The sequence below is a fragment of the Chelon labrosus genome, assembly GCF_963514085.1.
Source record: "Chelon labrosus genome assembly, chromosome: 11".
NCBI lineage: Eukaryota > Metazoa > Chordata > Actinopteri > Mugiliformes > Mugilidae > Chelon > Chelon labrosus.
The window spans coordinates 17,545,078-17,564,902 of NC_140344.1; the positions used below are offsets into that span (position 1 = coordinate 17,545,078).

The following is a 19,825-nucleotide window of genomic DNA, read 5'->3' on the forward strand; positions in this document are numbered from 1 at the left end:
TTGTGACTTCCTACTGAAGAATTTTCATCACTATTGCTATCTGGCAGCAATCTTTGTTCCCATTGCCAAAGTCAGGATCTGTATGTGAGAAAATCTTTTCCCAGAACCGGCAGAGAGGGCTCTGTTGGTGGGAGGGGATAAAAGGCCAGAACAGACATTGTCCTGATATTTTTTTATTTTTTTTTTTTCCAGCACTTTGTTTATTTTGTTATAATTTTCCAATTTGTTGGCAACTACCTTGAGGCATGTTTGTGTTTGATATCCCAGCGTAGGCACACACACACACACAAAAACACCGTCTGTAGATGTGTTGGTGGTTGAAGCCGTTTACAGTATCTCCCTGGGGATAAGGTCTTATTTGCATAGTTTGTCTGGAAAACATTTCCTCTGCTCCATTCCCAGGTTCATCAAATACCCGGCGTGTGAGTGTAAATGTGTGTAAAACAGTCAAAGAAAGAGAGGGCAAGGCTTGTTAAACATAATCAAAAAACTGTAGAGATTCTCGACAATTTTCTTGCCACTCCATAAATCAGAAATCCTTATTAAAGTTTAATCCATCCTCTTTATTTAGTTGATAAAAATGTGTTTGATTAGTCCTCTGGTGGTTTGCAGCCTTGTTACATTTTAAGTATTTAAAGCACAACTCCCCCTCCTCTATTTACATGTGCAGTGTTATCATTTACTTACTGTGCACTATACAGTAAGCTTCTTAGCCGTACCAGGATCTAATTTGACTGGTAATGTGAATGTGACACACTGCTTGATAGGATGGCAAGTCACATGATTAATTACAGACGTTTGCACACTTCCTCGCATGCACACCACAAAGCCATCCCAAAGGACTGATCTGATTCATGGTAATTAATGAAAACAGGATGGTGTTACTACTTTGACCAAGGGAAATAATCTATTACCGTTGGGTGACACAAAGAAATACTCTAACTGTTGCTGATGGTGTTTTTCGTATTTCAAGTTCAAAGCTATCAATTGCCATGTTGGACACCACTCAGATGTCAAACATGATAAAACATACAGGTTGTGGTATCTGGTCAGCGTTTTATTGGGCCAAGGTTGAGCGGCCTAGTTGATAAATCTGGCCGGTATCCTTTTAAATCCTCTAAGTGTGTCTGAATCGTGGCCAGAGCAGCGACTCAACGGCCAGAACGGTCATGGTATACAGGTTTTTGGGGGTGGTCCTCTTCCATAGAGCAAAGTGAGAGGTTTAACTGTGGCATTAGTTTTGGGTATATAAGGGCTTATAGTGTTTTAAGTTCAGAGGTTAGGGCCTTGGTATAGAATGGTAATCCAGCAGGATTACCAAGGGAATCTGGTGAATATCTGAGGAAATCCCTCTCAGGGTCTCTCAGATCCTCTGTTTGTATGGATATTACATCCTTTAACAGCGAGTCCATGTGTGATTACTGGACAGGGGTTTAAAGGTTTGTGTGTGTATTCACTTTTAGAGATGAGAGACAATTTATCATTTTTGCCCTGAGCCAAAATTCAGAATGACTATCTTACAGTATCAGTATTGATTATATGAATGAGAGGGCAACTCCTAATGCTCACATGTTCGGACCAAAGTGAAGTTTATGAATCAGTTGATTTCCCCATGGTGATTTGGGCTTTTCAAGCCACTAATGCATTCAGTGAGTTACCCCAATCATCACTTAGAGACAATTATATATGGCAAATATCTTCACAGTCTTTCTTTCTTCCATATGTACTCCTGTAGGCTACTTGAGCATACTCACATAGGCTCAAAACACATATTCTGTTTGGATTTTTTTTTTAATGTCAAGGTTTTCAATGGCCATGCCACACACAACAAGCTTTTGACAAATAATTCCACAGCTTCGCCTAAAAAATGAAGCCAGTTCTCATCTGTAACTGTGGAAACTGGGTGATTGATCTGGTGTTTTTATTTATTGAGCAAAAGCTTTCCACCTCCTACCTTCAGATTCTGGCCCTCCTCGAGGCATAATAGCCAAATGGAAGACATTCAATACCTTTACTGTGACGGGATTCCCTTTGGACGAGAGGAATTGCACCCACACTCGCGCACAAACACACACAGACCACACACAACTGCCCAAGGGCTCTCTCTCTGCAGATGAGCTGGGTCATTTTTCATTACCCTGGCTCAGAAGAATCAAGTGTGTAGTAATGGAGCACAGTCACAATGAACCAAAGGTACGGACTGATAAATCCAGACGGCAGAGCATGGTGGAGGCCAAGCAAGCAGGCTGCAGGATAGAGGTTGGGGAAGGGCTGTTTTCCTTCTCTGTTTGTCATTAGAATACCTCAAACTAGATCTGGGAGTAAAACATAGAAGGGTCTCAACCTGCACAGTGTCTTATCTCTCAATCGCTGTTGTTTTCTTTATGTTACTGCTATTTGTCTGCTTCCAGTTTATTCTAACTTTTTGTACTACCTGTCTTCTTTACCCTTTTCACACTCTTCCCCTGTGAATTCAGTGCCTCGCCATATTTACAGTTGAAGCCTGTGCTTCTCCTCTGTATACTTCTACACTACACTGATCAGGCACATAAACCCTCTTATATCATCTGAGCCTGAGGGGGAGCTGGGGTAGGTAAGTGGGGGGGGGGGGGGGGGGTGCTGGTTGGAGTAGGCAGTGGTTCTGTCTTTGTAAAATTTCAAGCATACGTTGACTTTGTAGCGCAGAGGATTCCCTTGTCTTTACCATCTTGGGATTATGATACTGCCTTCAGATGGATTGAGTTTCACTGTAAAATGGAAAGCTTCATTGCTTGCCTTTTCACTTGAAATGTATACCCCTGGGTCATACCGTCACCTCTTACAGTGTCTTAGTATTGTGTGACAGTGCCTCCTCCTTGGTGTGCCCTACATTTCTGGCAGAGCACGGTGGGGTGACGGCTAGATCTCCCAGAAAGTTGTCATGACAACTTTTGTTTGCATCTTACTCTGGCGACCACAGGACAGTGAGGCTGGTCAAACGTTTATGTGCATGTGCTTGTGTGTGGATGCATGTGTGTGTGTGTGTGTACTTGACAATGCAATGATATTTCCATGCCACTCAGCTAAAGAATTAAATGGTTTGAAACCCCAAGAGCAGAGGGAAGCTCACTGAGCTACAGTAAAGCTAGGGCTTTGACTGATGTTGTTCTTTGACTGTCTCCTTAATTAACCAGAAGGGCCTTTGGACCTGGAGGACACACACATATTACCACACACACACAGGCAAGGGCAAAATCACTAAAGAACAAGGATTATTCGGGAGCTTTTTACCCCAAACTCGCCTCTCTCCTGCTGTTCTGGTCTCAGGGTACATGTTTAATAGGCTAGTAGAATACATTGGGACTGCGACACACAAACACAGACACACACGCACACATCTACACACACTGGAGTTAGCAGACTGCACTGTTTAAGATTCAGCATGCTAAATGATTAGAGTGTTTGGTATTCTATCCAGTCACAGGACAGGGGAGAGAGGCCACTGGAGTTCAATCACTCAACAGCACACAGTGCCCTTGAGTTTAGGCCACAAACTGTGTGTATGTGTGTGTGTGTTTGTATAAGTGTGTGTAATTGAGTGTGCATCCATGTTGTTTATTTGCTTCTGAAAAAAAACAAAAGAAAGACAGAAGAGACAAGCGAGACAAAGAGAGGTCAGGAAGGAAGATTCATCAATCAGCAGAGTTCAGTGGGTTTACAAGCTAAAAGGGAGTACACACACACGCACACACACACATTGAATTTATATATAGGATAGGATAGGATTGTTAGCAGTGCAGAACCAAATACCCCTATTTACGTCACATTGTCTAGCTGCATGCATTGCCAGCAGTATCAGTGAACGCAGGGTCACTCGGGTCTACAGTGATTTCTCACTGCGTAAATTATAGATGAAGAGAGGAGGTGTAGGGGTAAAAGATCCTTCCCCTGTGAATGACTCACACTCACAGTCCACATCCTTGCAGATCAACCCCCACAATCACCAGGACTGTGTTTCATTGAGATAAAAGTCCTGAAGACATGACATCACTCGTACCTGTCCGTCCTGAACCCCTGTGCTCTTCTCGTTAGTTTGTCAGCTCTTTGGCAGCCTCGCTTTGTTCTCTGACTTTCCTCTGAAGCTGCTTTATGGCTACTAAATCAAATCCATTTCATCCCAAACAAAGAGAAGATCTGTTGCACACACACCAGAGTATAAGCACACAGACACACACAACCATTGTGCTAGTAATGACTTTATCAACCAAGTGTTCCCATTGGATTGGAATTTAAGGAATGCCCAATCCATGACAGTAAAGGGCAGAGCTGACCAGGAAAAAGTAATCTGAGAGTGAGAGCAGACGTGAACAGAGAGAATCATGAACCGTGGAAGAAAGGTGGCTTGTCCCTCCTTTGGGAAATAGGCATAGTGGAATAATCCCCTTTGACTATCTTCAATGCGACTAATCCTCCCAAAAAAGCAAAACGGTAAAAGAAAACGTGGGTGCAAACACATTCAAAATCGAAGGTGGCATGGTACAAGGTGCCCTGCATGCACACTAACCAAAGTGGCCAGTGGAGATTTTCACTCAGACTGACACGCTGTGGCGCTGTACCATCGCGCTGTTGATCTTTTATTGGCCTGGATGTCATGCTGGGAGATGTTTGCTGTGGTCGTCAAAGTTTTAGTTTCAAATATAACTTTGAGTTTCCTTGCAGACGTGTGCATCTATCTACAGTCCAGTTTTCCTCACCGGATCAGTGAAAGTGTAGGAATATATATATATATGAAGAAAACTAAAAGAATTAAAAAAAGAGCAACAGAGACAAGTAGGAGGAGGTGCACATAAAAGTAGCGGGTGGACAGAGACCAGAACGATCCATTCAGCAGCTCTTTTCTGTGGAAATGTTAGCATTTGATTAATATAGGAACAGACAGCATGACCTTTAAGCAGGGAATCTATAAAGAATGAAGAGAGGAATTTCAGACCATCAGGAATCCAGCAAGGACAAGGTGAAGCTGTTAATGTTATGACTACAAGTTACTGTACCAACACAAAATAACAACACCCTGTCTTCTTGTGTTATTCTTCTTTTATGCTAGTCTATGCTTTTCACCCAATTGGATTTACCTTCCCTTATGCACAGTTTCTTGCAGGGTGTATTTTATTTATAGGTCCTTTGATGACAGTTCTGTCTACGGGAGTATGTATATATAAAATAAATGTGCGTGTGCTTGAGTGCCAGGAGACGACACCCGCATCTTTCCAACTCACTGGAATTTGCTGTTCCTCTGGGTGCAAATGGCAGAGAGGTATAAGATGCAAAGACAGAGATGGATTTGTATGGATTCGGTCCAACATAATTTTGGATCACACCAAATCTACTGCAAAGCGTGATTCTCAAAGTCTTTACCCTGCCTACTGAAACACCTCACAGAAATGTTACCGGTGTAAGTGTCTCCATCTGTCAGTCTTAGACACAGTTGCGATCCTATGAATAAATAAGGGGAATGTTTTATTTTTTTTTCCCGTGAAAGTCTGGGAATAGAGCTTTGTAGTAAAATGAGAACAAAGCAGAGCTGGCTACAGAAATATCTCCAGCTTGTTTGAAGTACCAGTATGTTTCTGATTTTAAAAAACGCCCTAACTGGAACCACATTTCAGTCCCGAAGTCACTGACGGGCAGGGAGGGTGGAGCTCGCAGACACGCACAAAAACACACATGCACACACACACATATATATATACACACACTTGAACAAACAAAACAGATCTCTGCCGGTCAGTCGTTTCTCTAGACATTCCTGGCTGCCTTTCCCTGACCCTCCCTGCGCCACTACACCAAGCACTAGATGGAGAAGAAGACAGGATTTGGCTCTGCTGTTATTTTTCCATCAGGTTTTCAATAACCCAACGGGTTGAACTGAAACTGTAGCGTACTTAAAGTTTTTTTTTTCTTCTAAATCTTGTGTTGTAATCTAATCTGCACCATATGTAGATGCCGTTAAATTAAAACTGCCGTCGAGCAATAAAGCCTATTCAGATATAATGATCTCAGCATCATAAATCATCATAAGACTGCGCGTGTCAGACCGCGCTCGCTTGCAGAGTGACGCGTTTAAGCGTGTGTGTTTGTTTAGTCTCCATAAATATGAGGGAGACGCAGACAACAGAGCAGACAGAGCATGGCAGAGAGAGCGAGTGTCAGTCTTAACTGCCTACCGCAGCGTCCCACAGTCAGGGTTAAAGAGATTCTCCATCTTGCTTCAATTAACCATTCAGCGGTGTTTATATCACACTCCACCAACACAGGTTACCTTTTTCCAGCACAGACCTTAAACCCTGTTTCCCTGCCCGACCCTAAAACCCAACTTTAATGCCCAACCCCTGTTAAACCCACCTCACCCGTTCAGATATGTCCCCTTTGGACCCATAGAAACACACCAGTTCAGCACCTCATTACGACCACACCTCAGCCCAGAATAGAAGCCCGCTCGTTCCATAGTAGGGCTCAGTCAGGGCCCAGATATATCACACCTACAAGTGTTTCTCAGCTCACGCTTCTTGGCAGTATTCTCTGTAGGTCATTGAAAGGTGAGCATATATAGAGAAGATAAGGGACATGAACACTGGACATGTGGCTCACTAAATTACAGCTGCTTGTCATTGTTCCTTCCTGCCTCGCTTCCTTTCCCCCTTCCTTTTAGCCTGTCTTATTTTGTGACATTGCCTCCTCTTATCCAGCCTCTCTGGAAATACTCCATCCAATCCAAACAGGACTAGTAATTCATGTAGGTTAGGTGTTCATGCTCTTGCTCTTCTCTTCTGTCTTTGTCAGCTTTACCCCAATCCCCCTCCACTGCCTGCTTTGTCCCCCTCTTTCTCCCTCCCTTGCACTGGTCAAACAACAGAGCCCTTGTGATAGCAAACTGAGGAAGCGACCAATAAGGGAGATATGTATTTGACCGGAGAAAGAGAACGAGGGGCGGGTGTGTGTATTTGAAGCCAAAGAAAGAGTCATCTGGAGATGTTTAAGTTGGACAGGCCAGTTTCCGGTGTCTGGAGCAGGCCAAAAATATCCAGAACTAGAAAAATTCTGCAGGAGAAGGATACACCTCCCCGTTTCTCATGTGACCCTCTACATTTAGCAGACTAAGCTGGATTTTTGGGTTGCAGCATACGCTTTGGCGGCAAAAGAAAAAAAAAACCTGTTCAAGCCAAGCACATTAAATTTAATTGCATCTTTCATATTGCTTAATGTCTGGAAATAGAGTATTTCTGATGAATCGTAAGATTACACCCATATTTCAGACATGGTGCAACTGCTTCTGGCGCGAACAAACAGTATTCATGATATACAACGATCTGAGAAGTTAAGATAACCACTTCACAATAAACAGCCGAGAATCCCCGATGCTGACAGCTTGGATGAACGTGTATGCATGCTTTACATGTGGCCTCACACTGTTTTCATGACACTTTGAATGCGCGCGTAATAAACAGACTAGCTGAGTCATTCAAACACTTTATTGACAGTAGCTTGGCTCAGACGTTCGCTGCGCACATTAGTATCTATTTATGGTTCCATGAACCGGATTGATTTTGTTATGTTAACAGCCTGTGGTTTCAACGGCTGCTGTTCCAGCTGTGTAAGGTGAACACAAGTGCCCAATTTAGGTCATACGAAAAAAAAGTAAGTCCAACGGCTGCAGCAGACTCAAGGCCAGGACTCATTCATGAAAGCCAAAGCTGAGAGCGAGGATATTTGTGTTTAAAAGTGCAGACAGGAAGCGACAAGCTGTAGGAAAGGAGCGGGAGTAAAACAGGGATGTAGGCTGAAACTTTTTTTTCTCTTCTTCTTTTTTTTTTTTTTTTGGAGCGTAGATAACCATCTATGCATTTAGGGTTTATGGAAATCTGTCAAGTGGTATAAGACCTGGTATAAAGAAGTGATCAGTCATATGGGTATAGGGTCTTTCAATGGAACCCACACAGAGTGCATTTCTTAAACAGGGATTATTCCGTGGAGTAGGCACAGACAAGACTCGGTGCTCATTATTATTTATGGCATGTTTTAACCGTTGACGGCAGTCTACCGGTGTGCTCTGCAGACACGTATGTCTGTTTGGGTGTAAGCACGCACACGCACACACACACAGAGGGAGAGAGAGAGAGAGAGAGAGAGAGAGAGAGACAGAGACAGAGAGAGAGAGAGGTCTGCAGTTTCTCATGGCTGTGAGCCGCTGCAGAAAATTCCCCCTCATCTCCTCCTCTCCCCGCCCCCACATCTTGCCTCCATTATTCCCGTGTTTTCGAAGCAACTCCGATGACAGCGAGAAACATAGCTGGCGACTGGAGGGAAAGCGGAGTGGAGCACGTTCAGACGTTTCTTCCGGTGCCGTACACCTACCCGCACCCGCACCCCCCCACCCCCCTCGCTTCGCTGACCGTTGGTACGGTCTCCTGATATTCGCACGCTCACTCACCGTTCGTGCACGGCGCCGGTAGCGAAAGGAGGAGGAGACGAGGAGGGGGGGCGGTTTGGTCGACCGGGACTAACACCGTGAGAGGCGCTCTTGCTGTGCAGAGGAGGGATGAGAGAGAAGGCAGACTCGGAAAACGCTCGCCGTTAATTAGCACCTAGTTATTTTTGGCCTGAACGGCGAACATATGAGGGAGCACACAGCCAGCTGCGTCGCTTGTAACTAACGTTAAGTAATGGTCACAAACATGGATGCTGATGTGCCTCCTCCTCCTCTAGGCCGGCCGGGAAAATGGGTGTTTTTTGATGATTTTCTCGCAGTAACACGACTCGTTTCTTTCTGGGATTAATCATTTTAATTTTTTTTTAATTTTTGGTTGTTGTTTTTTTTGGCCTCCCCCTCTCTTGGAGCCGGTTTGCGCGTGGGAGCCCCGCAGGAAGCGTTTGTTTGCAAGGTACTGACTGACCGAGCATCACTGTCAACTGTGTGGCTCTGTGTGTGTGCGTGCGTGCGTGTGTGTGCCTGCGAAATAATGAAACACGGCTGCTTTAAATGCTATCGTACAATCTTCATTTTCCTCTCTGGTCTTTTAATCTTAGCGCGCTGACTCAAGGCTGAGGATGTAGGTTATAGTAATGGGTCAAAAATGTTGGTGGGTTACACGCAGCATGAATCACACACCAGGGCAAGGTGCTGGGGCTAGTGTGCCATGTGTTTTTAGTCTATTAGGAACAACACTGTAACGTATCTGTGTGATTTTGTTAAAAAAAAAAAAAAGACATTACATTTACTTTCCCCTAGCTTTTCAATCACATTTAATGACAGCAATCTATTTGTAGAGGCTTTATTACGTTTGGTTTCATGGTGGATACACTCTCAGTACTAGTAGCATGTGCCCAATACCACAAAGTGAATTTCATGACTAAAACCAATAAGCATCTGTTTCTGCCAGATTGGACTGCCTAATTTTAGCCTCGGGGAAGTGATTTGTTACCTTGACGGTAAGATTTGCTGTATTCCCAGGTTCCCCAAGCTGAGTGCCGGTGTGTGTGTGTGTGTGCGCACACTGTCTGCATTGCAGTTTGAAGTATTCTGCAGACAAGACACTTAAGTAAGATGTTTGGTCGGTGCACTTTAGTTTTGTCTACTTTCCTCTCCCTTTATCTAGGAAAATGTTTTCAGAAATGCCCTATTTGTATACAGCCTATAAACCTTTGCTGCAACTTTGTAAACACTCGGCATATCATATCTCATATTTGGTTACAACGAACCATGTCCGTGCCACTGACCTACCGCTCGGTAGCTATGGTAGTAATTAAAATCACTGTATACAGTATAAACACGGAAAGTTTTGGAAAGGTAATGGAACTCCAAGGCTTGAGGGTAGGAGATGAAAACAAAAGGCGACGCTGGAAAATGTACTGGTGTGTGTGACACTGAATGTGTGCACAGGTGCACCCAATCTAAACCCTCAAACCACAGGAGATCAATGGTGAGTGGGAGGGTAAACCAAACCCTGCAGAGCGTCTGGAAGCCACACACCCACACACACACACACACACATAGTCATTCACTGGAGTTCACACAGGGATGAGTGTTGAGGCACAACTATGTCACTTCTTTTCCTCTCTTTTTTGGTATCATCATCTATTTGCTAAAGTCTCATGTCCGTCCTTGCCACCCCGACGCAAGCTGGCAGGAATGGTGAGAAAGCAAAGCTCTTAACTGTGTTGAAGACACACCCTTACTCGTGCAGTAGCCTCAGGTGGCCAATATGATCCTCGTGGTAAAGACTTGCAAACCGGTTGCGCTTGTGTTCATGTTTTTTGCATCTGTGTTTTGAAGGGAGTTCTCATCGAATGTTCGACAGTGGGGTTGTCTCTCCCCCCGTCTTCCTTCTCTCCAGCATTTCTTTCTTACCCCCGCATGCATCACCCTCCACCCCCTCAGTCCCCGTATCCCAGATGTGAGGGAAGTGTGGGAGGAGCCTGGGGGTGTTTGTGTTCCTCAGGGTCGCCACTTCCTGTTAAATTGCGGAGAAACTCCACATGTGCTGAAAAACACCAGGATACGCATATGCACACAAACACGCCGAACACTCGGGCACAGTTTGTCCGTGTGTCTTGAAATGTCTGACTTGCCGTTTCTGCTGTGAATTTGAATGCCTCGGTCTCAGACTTGTTTGTAGTTCATTGCGCAGTTAGCGTGTTTATAAGAGAAGTTTGTGGTGATGACTTGGCTTTTTCTGTCATGTGAAATGTCTAGCTTGTGTTTTCCCCCAGTTGACTGTTTCATCATTGCACCTGCTTCACTGTTTATCCCTGAACTTGGCACACGGATGTTATTCACCTTCTTTTTTTTTTTTAACTCTATTCAGCAAACCTTACATCAATAACACAGGAAAACAGTCAACACTGTCAACACGCAGCTTCATTCAATGTGGTCAGTAGCCCAATGATAGATAATGGATTTCCTACTCAAGGAGGAATGTCAGAAATGTCCGTGAGGAATAGAGAGCGGGATGTTGTCTCTATTGGTCCATTGTGTGTAGTCAGGTCAGCTAACCTTGTTAAGACTTCACTGAGAGACCTCACAGACATGCAAACTCCTGGCTCACTAAATAGCACATGGCTCACATACTGTACTAATTGATGTAGGGATGCCTCATGTTGTTGTTTGATTTGGTGGACTACAATTTATGAGTTATTTAAACAAATGTGAATCATTTTCTTTGTATGATTGTACCAATGGTGCAAAAGCCTGCTTTAAGTTGATTAATTTATCAACATGCATATTAAGAAGCATCTCTTGTTTTTTTTCTGTTTCTCAGATGACAGAGGGGAGGAGGTGTCAGGTCCATCTCCTGGACGACAGGAAGCTAGAGCTCCTTGTGCAGGTGAGTGCCTCTTCCTCCCACCCTCCACCTCTTTCTTGTCTTTCTTCCCTCTCACTTTACAGATTCGCATTTCCTCAGAGCAGGGGAGAAGAAATGTCTGCCGCCCCGTGGGACTTGATTATTGCTGGCGAAGGGAAATTTGGCTGGCAGTGGGTGACGTTGCGCTTTCTTGGTGCTCACCTGATCTCTCCGCACGCGCACACAGACGTGCTCGCAGCACTGATTTGATGTCCCTGTTTAAGCCATGCACCTGACAGTTCAGTTCTAATGAGACCTAAACAGAATCCCTTTCTTCTCCTGTTTTAGCCTTCAGTCCTCTCAGCAAGCCTTTCTACAGTAATGAACAAAGACAGCAGCCTTTTAGAGCCCCTGCTACCAATTTTGTACTGTAGCTATCCTCTGGTCTGCCTTTTGTTATTTACCCAGGTTCAAACTTTAATGACAGGACCATTAATGACGTTCACTTTTGCCCTCTTTTACTCTCTTACAGTTTGACCAGATGAACTGAAACACATTCATTAGTAGCTCCTTAGACTCTTCCTTACCTCCCCTTTGGTCTGACCATTACCTGATTCCTCTGGAAGGAGCGAAAGACAAAAGAAAGTAATTGCCCCGAAACAGAAGAGGATGAGCCAGCGGAGAATAGAACGATTGACGCAGAGACTCGGGAGGTTGAGAGGGGGAAAGAAAAGTGAGATGAGAGCTCAGGAATGGAGAGACAGGAGATGACACTAAAGGGATGGGAATAGAGAGGAGAAAATGGAGGGGAAAGCCAGGGATAGGTCTGCTGACTTTCTGATTTGATTACTCTGCCAGAACTGATACTCTCTCAAATTGGTACTTCTTTCTGCTCTCTCGCTCTATCTCTGACTTTCCACACTTCACTCTCCATATCTTCTTTACTCGTTCATCCGCTGGCTTTTGCTGTCTCTGTCTAAATTTCCAAATACAACTGTTGGAGCTCAAGATCTCATCTTCTCATTCTCTTGTCTTGCTCATTCCTCATCATCTTGGCATATAAGAAAGGGCATAACAATGACTTAGGAAGGAAGTTTAGGACTTGAATACAAACAGTCTTTATTTCAGGTAGTGTTTATGTACAATATATAACTCAGCTGGTACTGTGCAGATAAATTGTAACAGAAAAAAATGTTGTTTTGTATACACACAGAATGGTACTTTTAAAGTTTGGCAGTCCTATTTGGGAAAGAGAATGAAAGACAAAGGCCAGGAAAGAGGACATTATTAACCATTTTCATATGAATCAGATACTTCTGTCTGTCTTTCACGCTTGTTCTCTGTCCTTTCTGCTTTGGGCGGATGTGCTGTAGGTCAGTGACTTGTTAACAGGACCATAGAGAGTCCTAGTGGTGTTCTTAGTTTTCTGCAGAACTAAGAAGCAGAAAAAAAAAATATTTCTTTAAGGATGCTCAGAATTCATAAGCAGTGCAAACAAGGGTCTATGTTAAGTAAACTAATACTGCAAAAGTCTTCCCTGACCATATAAGAGGTCTGTAACAAGTCTGTCCGGTTGAGGTTTTTATTTAAGTTCTTGCAGCTTTGCTAAGCACACCAGCCAGCCAGCCAGCCTCTAAAAATGCCTGGATCTCACTGTTGTCACTGACTTGTAACACTGACCAGCTGTTTAATCCCCAAAGTGTTGTTCACCCTTTTCCTCTTCCTTATCCCCTTCCTCCTACCTTTAATAGCTGCGGTTTGTTTATGGAGCAATGCCTCATTGGTAGGGAACTATGTGCCGGAGGGACAGTACACCTACAGCACTGACCAGGCTGTAATGAGTCAAGCTTACACTAATGGGTTAAAGTATATATGAGTCCAATGGCTGTCCATTTTTTAGGCTAGTAGACTATTAATCTATTATCTATTAGTAGTAGTAACATAAAATAAAGAGAGGTAAAGTTTGTGCCAAGGATTATTATTAATGAAGAGACAGTTTAAATTTTTACTGCAAGATGCCTGATAACTACCATGAAGTGGAGGTTTTACAATATTCAATACATCTATATTCAGAGTATCAGTACAAATATTAACTTCAGATCAAACGAGTGCAGGATATGTGGCTAAACACCGTATCGTTGCACAGCCTTGGACTCCGTGGACTTCCACTAATAAATCCGTTAGTGCCCCATAAATCTGAGCAGTTCTGAAGCCACCCAGGGCCTGACTAGCTGTTTGCTAGAGATTGAGGGGCCGTGAGTTGCTGCCAGACAGCCAAGTGAGCTACTGTTGTGTGTTTCTCACTTGTCTTTGGGCTTTCAGCGTGTCTCCTCCTCACTCGCACCTCCCTGTAATTCTTACGCTGTTAATTACCTGTGCTGCTGAGGAGGCACCGGCTAAATATCTATTAGTAGTAATGCTGTCTAAGCTCGCAGAGAGCTGTGCTGTCTGATTGCTCCACAATGCATGTGCGCACGTCTGTGTCTGCACTATGTGTCTGGAGTGTGTATAACTGTGTGCCATATCGCTTACTATATTGCCTGTCATTCACTGCCTGTATCACTTTTGGTGTCTTCCGCAACATTATTACACTTCTGGTATCTGCGATCTAACAGATAAGTTGTATTGGGTGCTGGTGGAAGGGGCGGTTACAGTCACTTGAAAAGGGAAGCAAATTCAATTACATTATCCAGTTCAATGTATTCTTTACAGTCTGCTTAGTATTCATAACAATGTCGAGCCAAGATGCACAGCTTAAATGTACAGAAACGCTTTCTTCTTCATCTTCAGTCATCCACGTCTAATGTTGAGCAGCGTATCTGGTGTCTATCTTATGTCCATGTCCCTGTTTCCCCGCTCGTTGTTTGCTACCCTGTGGAGACATGGATGTTGTTTAATTGATATTTGTGCCAGCTGACTGCTGTGTGGTAATGAAAGACCACCACTGTATATTTCCCGAGACTGAACCAAAACATATATTATGGCTAATACTATAAAGATAGCCTATTTTGAGGCCTAAAATATCCACATCTAAAACGTGTCGAGCACTTCAAAGGGTTATAGTGTTGACCTTACGAGTTCTTCATCTCCCATTTGGAAAAATAACAGAGCCAATCAGAGCTGCTTTGGATGGGCGTCACACAGATCAAGTGAACACTTTAATCACAGCTTTACAAAGAGCATGAAATAAATACAAATCCAACACTTTTCTGATCTTATTCTTTGCTGTGTGAGGCAAGTTTATTATTTTTTACTGTAAATATGCATTTGAAAGTTTACCTTTAATTATAACCTCAGCGTTCCTCAACATTGCAGGGTTGCCGTCACATAATTACGGTTATATATAATTACATTGAAGGGACATGGAGGCAGAGTAATCTAGTCCAGCAGCCTTGTTGATTTCTGTTGAGCTCCATCTATAAGGGACTACGATGCAGAATCAGCCTTCAACGCCAACTTCACCTCAAGCTCTCCCTTTCACTTCCGATCTCTCTGGAGCCTTCATGTGTAGCAGGATCACTGTAGGCGTCGTGCTTATATAGGATCTAGGTCAGTGAAGATGTGAGTGTGTGTGTGTGTGTGTGTGTGTGGACTTTGCGTTGTAATGACATCACCTCCATCTCTTTAAATAGCTCTCAGTAGCTTCTGACACTAAAGTTGTAGCTGTGCAGTGAGTAGATTGTGCAAGATCTTAGAAAGAGACTCTAAGAATGTGCAAGCTATGGCGCTAGTCTGTAGCTGCGTGGTGTGTGCATATATTCGGTCCGTTCTGTTTACCGGGAGAGGGCTGCTTGAAAATTGTGCGTGGCCCTTATGTGCATAAGTGCGCACACATTTGTGTCTTGGTGAACGTAGGCAGCGAGGCACACCCATGGTTAACCTCAGGGTCGGGCGTACTGTTACTCGGGATGTGACAAACCAGCAGCATATGGCAGCAGTCCCTGGCCTCTGCTTGGCCCTTAAGTTGATCTGCATGATCTGAGTGGTGTGATTAATGGTGATTCTCGTTACCCATGGCTTGGGCAGTTTTCCACAGTATTAGAAAGCTAGCAAGCTGTTGTATAAGCTGCAGCCCTCTCACTGCAATACAGTGGTTCAGCCCAGAGCCGTGACTCTGCAGTAGCGGTGTGGGTCAGAAAGGAGAGAGCAGGGAGGGGAAGGGCAGGGTACCTGCACTGTCAGCAACATCCACACACTCCATCCATCTTTCTCATGCTCTCTCTCTCTCATTTATCTCCTTCTCTCCTGCTCTTTTCCTCTTTCCCCCAGTGTTTGTCAAAATGCTTAGTCATTGCGGTAAATCAATAGCAGCTATATAATACATTAGTATAAAGCTTTACAACATGTACTTGTTCTGATTAAACTACAGCGTGATAAACCTCTACATTCATTTACAAGGCAAGTTATAACTGATAAATGCAATTTATACCTAACCTCACATGTTTGCCTCTCTGCAGCCCAAGCTGATGGCTAAGGACCTGCTGGACCTTGTGGCCTCTCACTTCAACCTCAAGGAGAAGGAGTACTTTGGAATTGCATACACAGATGAAACGTAAGTGACGTTCAAATATTCACTCCACTGGAAACAACATGGTGCATTCTTTATCTTGTTTGCTGGATTGGGTCTGTCAGCGCTGGGCCCTTTCCACTGGACCTACATCTGGAGTAACAGCAGTTTTGAAGCTCAGTAGCCAGCAGTGGAGTTGTTAAAACAAAACATGGGTTATAAACAGATGAGGCAATGTTAGTATCAAAGTTCAGTCGTGCCGCTATAAACAAAGCAAAATGTAAATATAATTGCTTCCTGGTTGCTTGAAACCAACGCCATTAACAACATGTTTGTTGTCATAGATGACAGAGATAGAAAAGAAGATCATGTGACTGTATTGAGCATAATGTGTTGCATCAGTGTCCAATCACTTCAAGTCTACTCTACGTTAATTGAACATTCTGTCATTAATGAAGGAATCTGAGAACAGTAGGGAAGGCAAGAGCTATTGTCAGATGTATAGGGTTAACATCAGATGCTGCACAATGTCCAAATGTACCACTTTTGAAAATGTGGCTGTTGGTTTGGCATATGTTTCCCTCAAGGAATTTCCAGTGTCTTTTTATAGGCGTAAACATTTTTGTTTTGCCAGTATGAAATGGCTCTTAAAAAAACAAACAAACAGACGGAGATCTAGCCTATTTTAAAGCCTTTGTTTGTCTTCCAGTCAGAAATAAATTGTATTTTTCTAGCCATTGCTTCTATCATTCTAGGAATCATAATCATCATGAATGACACACTTTTCCGTCACTGACAGATCCCTAGTTACATAGGAGCTTGATGTTATGGTGGGCCTATGATTGTCTTGCTCTAGGCTGCCAAAGATCATAGGTCTATGCTGGCCAGAAGGCTTGTTATGAAAGCTGTGCTTGAAATGCAAAACTGACATTCAAATTCATTTTCTTGTGTTTTGTGACCTAGAAAGACTGAAGCACCATCGCGTGATAACCAAGCATACATGCTTTATGATTTACATACAGGCAAACATTGCCATATTTGTGTCTCTCTTTTTTGTTTAATCTTCTGCGCCTAGTGATGTCAAGCGATGCAGGCCTCTGCTCTATGGCATTTACACAACAGTGACATATACTGTTGCCAGTGTCAGTGAAAAAAAAAAAAAACAGCATCCGCTTTGCAGTCTGAGTCCCCCCTGGGCTAATTCTATGATGTGTAGATTTGTTATGTGTGCCTGGGGAGAGCAGACGCCTCAGCTCTGACCACTCAGTGGTCAAAGAGGCTGTGAGGGGGAAAGGAAGGAGAGAGACAGAGAGACAAGGGCTGAAAGAAGGGAGAGACTGAGAGAGATGTTGCTCGGGAGACCATGCAGGGTAACCAGGGTGACAAGCTGTCTCTGCAGTTTTTCCTCTCTGCTGGAAACAGAGAGAGAACAGAAAGAAGAGGGGAGGGCGGTAGTGGGAGCTGGAAAAGAAAAGACTAATGTAGAAAAGTGTTGTGTGATGAACTTTTGTGTATCCTTCTTGGATATTCACGCATCTCTTAGTAAAAGCACTGATTTGGGTTGTTTGTTTTGCCTTGTCAGGGGCCATTTCAGTTGGCTGCAGCTGGACCGCAGGGTATTAGAACATGAATTCCCCAAGAAGTCTGGACCCATTGTCCTCTACTTTTGTGTCAGGTGAGTCTTCCTTCAACACCTTCGTCCCCTCACTTACACATGTCATTGTCTGACGACAGATGGGTAAATTCGTGTGAAAATGAGAAAGACGGATGTGTATGTGTTTGTGGATGCACATACTGTACATCTGTGAGGTAATAGGAGCAGATTAATATGATTAGTTATGAAAAACGCCTGTGAAATTGCTTTGACCCCAGTGTTCAAATCCTGCCACGGGGTCTCTCAACCAATCATCGGCCTCTTAGATCACCACTATCCGCTGTATGCAGAGCCCATCATGCTTACATCAAAATGCTCTCCTCCAGTCAAAACTGTACTGTGATTTCCTAAAGAGAGAGAAGTCTAAATTCTTGTTTATCTCCTTTTTTTTTTATGTTTCTAGTTGCAGACTAATTTGCAGAAGGTTCACTTGTCAATCTACCACTAAATTTCCTGATACTTGACACATGCCCTTTCAGTGTGCACATGCTCTCTTTCTCTTGCTGTATCGGAGTCATCTCCTCAGTTAAAAGCCAGCTCTTTATTGACCAACTGTGACAGGGTTATGAAATTATGCTGCAGTTCCACACTCCTCTTTCAACCCTTTGTGCTGCTCATACAATGGCCCCACTCTTACACTCCTTACTCACACACAGGCACCGGATCAGATGTGTATATGTGACAGAAATAAAAAGTCTGCATGTTTTGTGTGGGTGCTTTATTTCAATAGACCTGACCTGAGATCACATTTTCTTGGCTCAAATGAAGAAAACACAGACCTCGTGACCTTCTCTCTGCCCAGACACACACACACGTTCGTCCTTCAGGGAGAACCAGAAAGGGAAAGCAAAAGGCTTTGTTTCGGGTCTACTGAGGTTCTCGGTCCCCACATACAATCTCAATGATTTCATCTACACCCCAGGGACGGGAACATACATAACAACGTGACGCACATTAACTCCAATAAACAATGTCACTGAGAAGTAATTTCCAGGATAACATTTACGACGCTGCACAAGTCACAATGAGGCGACTGTATTCTTAGCTCATAGACCACTGCTCTCCCTGTAATGTGAACAATGGCGCCATTACACAATGCCAAAGTGAAGCAAAGCGTGCAGATTATATTGATAACCACTGGTATTAAGTAATGATCTTGTCTTTATAAGCCACCGAAAGATCTGTATATAAAACGGCCTTTTGTGTGTAGTGAGGGCTCAGTGTGTATGTATTTACATAAGCTAATACGTATTTGAGGATGTGGTGGTGGTGCTGTGACTCTGTGAACTTTGACCCCATTTTAAGGTTGCATCCCCCTTCTCCCTTGCAGTTCAGGCCAATCCCTAACCTCAATCTTTCCAAATGTCAAACTGACTGCACCCCCTTGCAAACACATCCCACCCATCTCACACGTGCACATACGCAGATTCTGCTCTGATCTATCGTTCCAAATGTCAGGCTTGAATGTATTATCAATCTGAGCGTATTGTTTTTATCGGCGCAATATCAAGTTGGTTGTGTGTGTATGTATGAGCGGGTGGGTGTTTGTTTCTATGCAGGTGCATGCACGTCACGCTCATGTGGTATTAGTGAGATGCTTGTGTTCTCAGTGAATGCTAGGCTGATGCCCACCTCCTGCTGATTCAGTGGGTGCCTTTTTGCATGCTTGCTGCTGTGCTGGCAGTGCGTGTATGTCCCATCAACACTGTGGCTTTAATTAAATGTTCACACTGAATATTGACAAGGCTCCACTCATTCTCTCTTGCAGCTCAATGAGTAACACGATTTAAGCCCTCCAGTATTGATCCTCCTACAATCCCTCTCACTCAATACCTATACGCGCTCATATACACACAAATTCACGTGTATACAGAGGAACATGTGCTTCAGTCACATTATACCAGGTTTTTACTGATGGTGTTTAATGTGTGTGCATGCATGATTATTCACATTTATGCATATCAGACGGGGGGTTTAATGAAATACAGCAACTAAAAATCTTAAAGAAATGGCACTTGAAAGATCTTTTAGATGTGTGTTTTCTCCAGAGGGAGGCTAACAATGTTAGCTTCCTAGCACCCCATCTTGGCTCCCCTCTGGCTCTGCATGCACTCGTGAGCTAAATTTAGACTGCATTATTATGTTAGTTCCCTGCTCACCGCTCTGCCAGAAGTGGGTTACTGTGCTTCTCTCTCCAGTATGTGACAGTGTGCGTTAGTACTGCATGTGTGAGTGTGCAATCACTGCACACTGCTGATCATGCACAGAGGCAGACAATGTGTGAAGTGCATCATGTGCAATTTCATCTAACAGTGTGTGTGTGTGTGTGTGTGTGTGTGCGCCTGC

General features: G+C 43.7%; 1 protein-coding gene across 1 annotated transcript in view; it reads left to right on the plus strand.

The window, feature by feature from the left end:
* Positions 1–19,825, plus strand: part of frmd4a (FERM domain containing 4A) — a 52,752-nt gene that overhangs the window by 11,257 nt on the left and 21,670 nt on the right. The window contains exons 2-4 of the mRNA XM_084555595.1: positions 11,295–11,360; positions 15,776–15,870; positions 17,408–17,500. Of these exons, the coding sequence (XP_084411721.1) occupies positions 11,295–11,360; positions 15,776–15,870; positions 17,408–17,500 (254 nt within the window). The remainder of the gene's footprint in view (positions 1–11,294; positions 11,361–15,775; positions 15,871–17,407; positions 17,501–19,825) is intronic.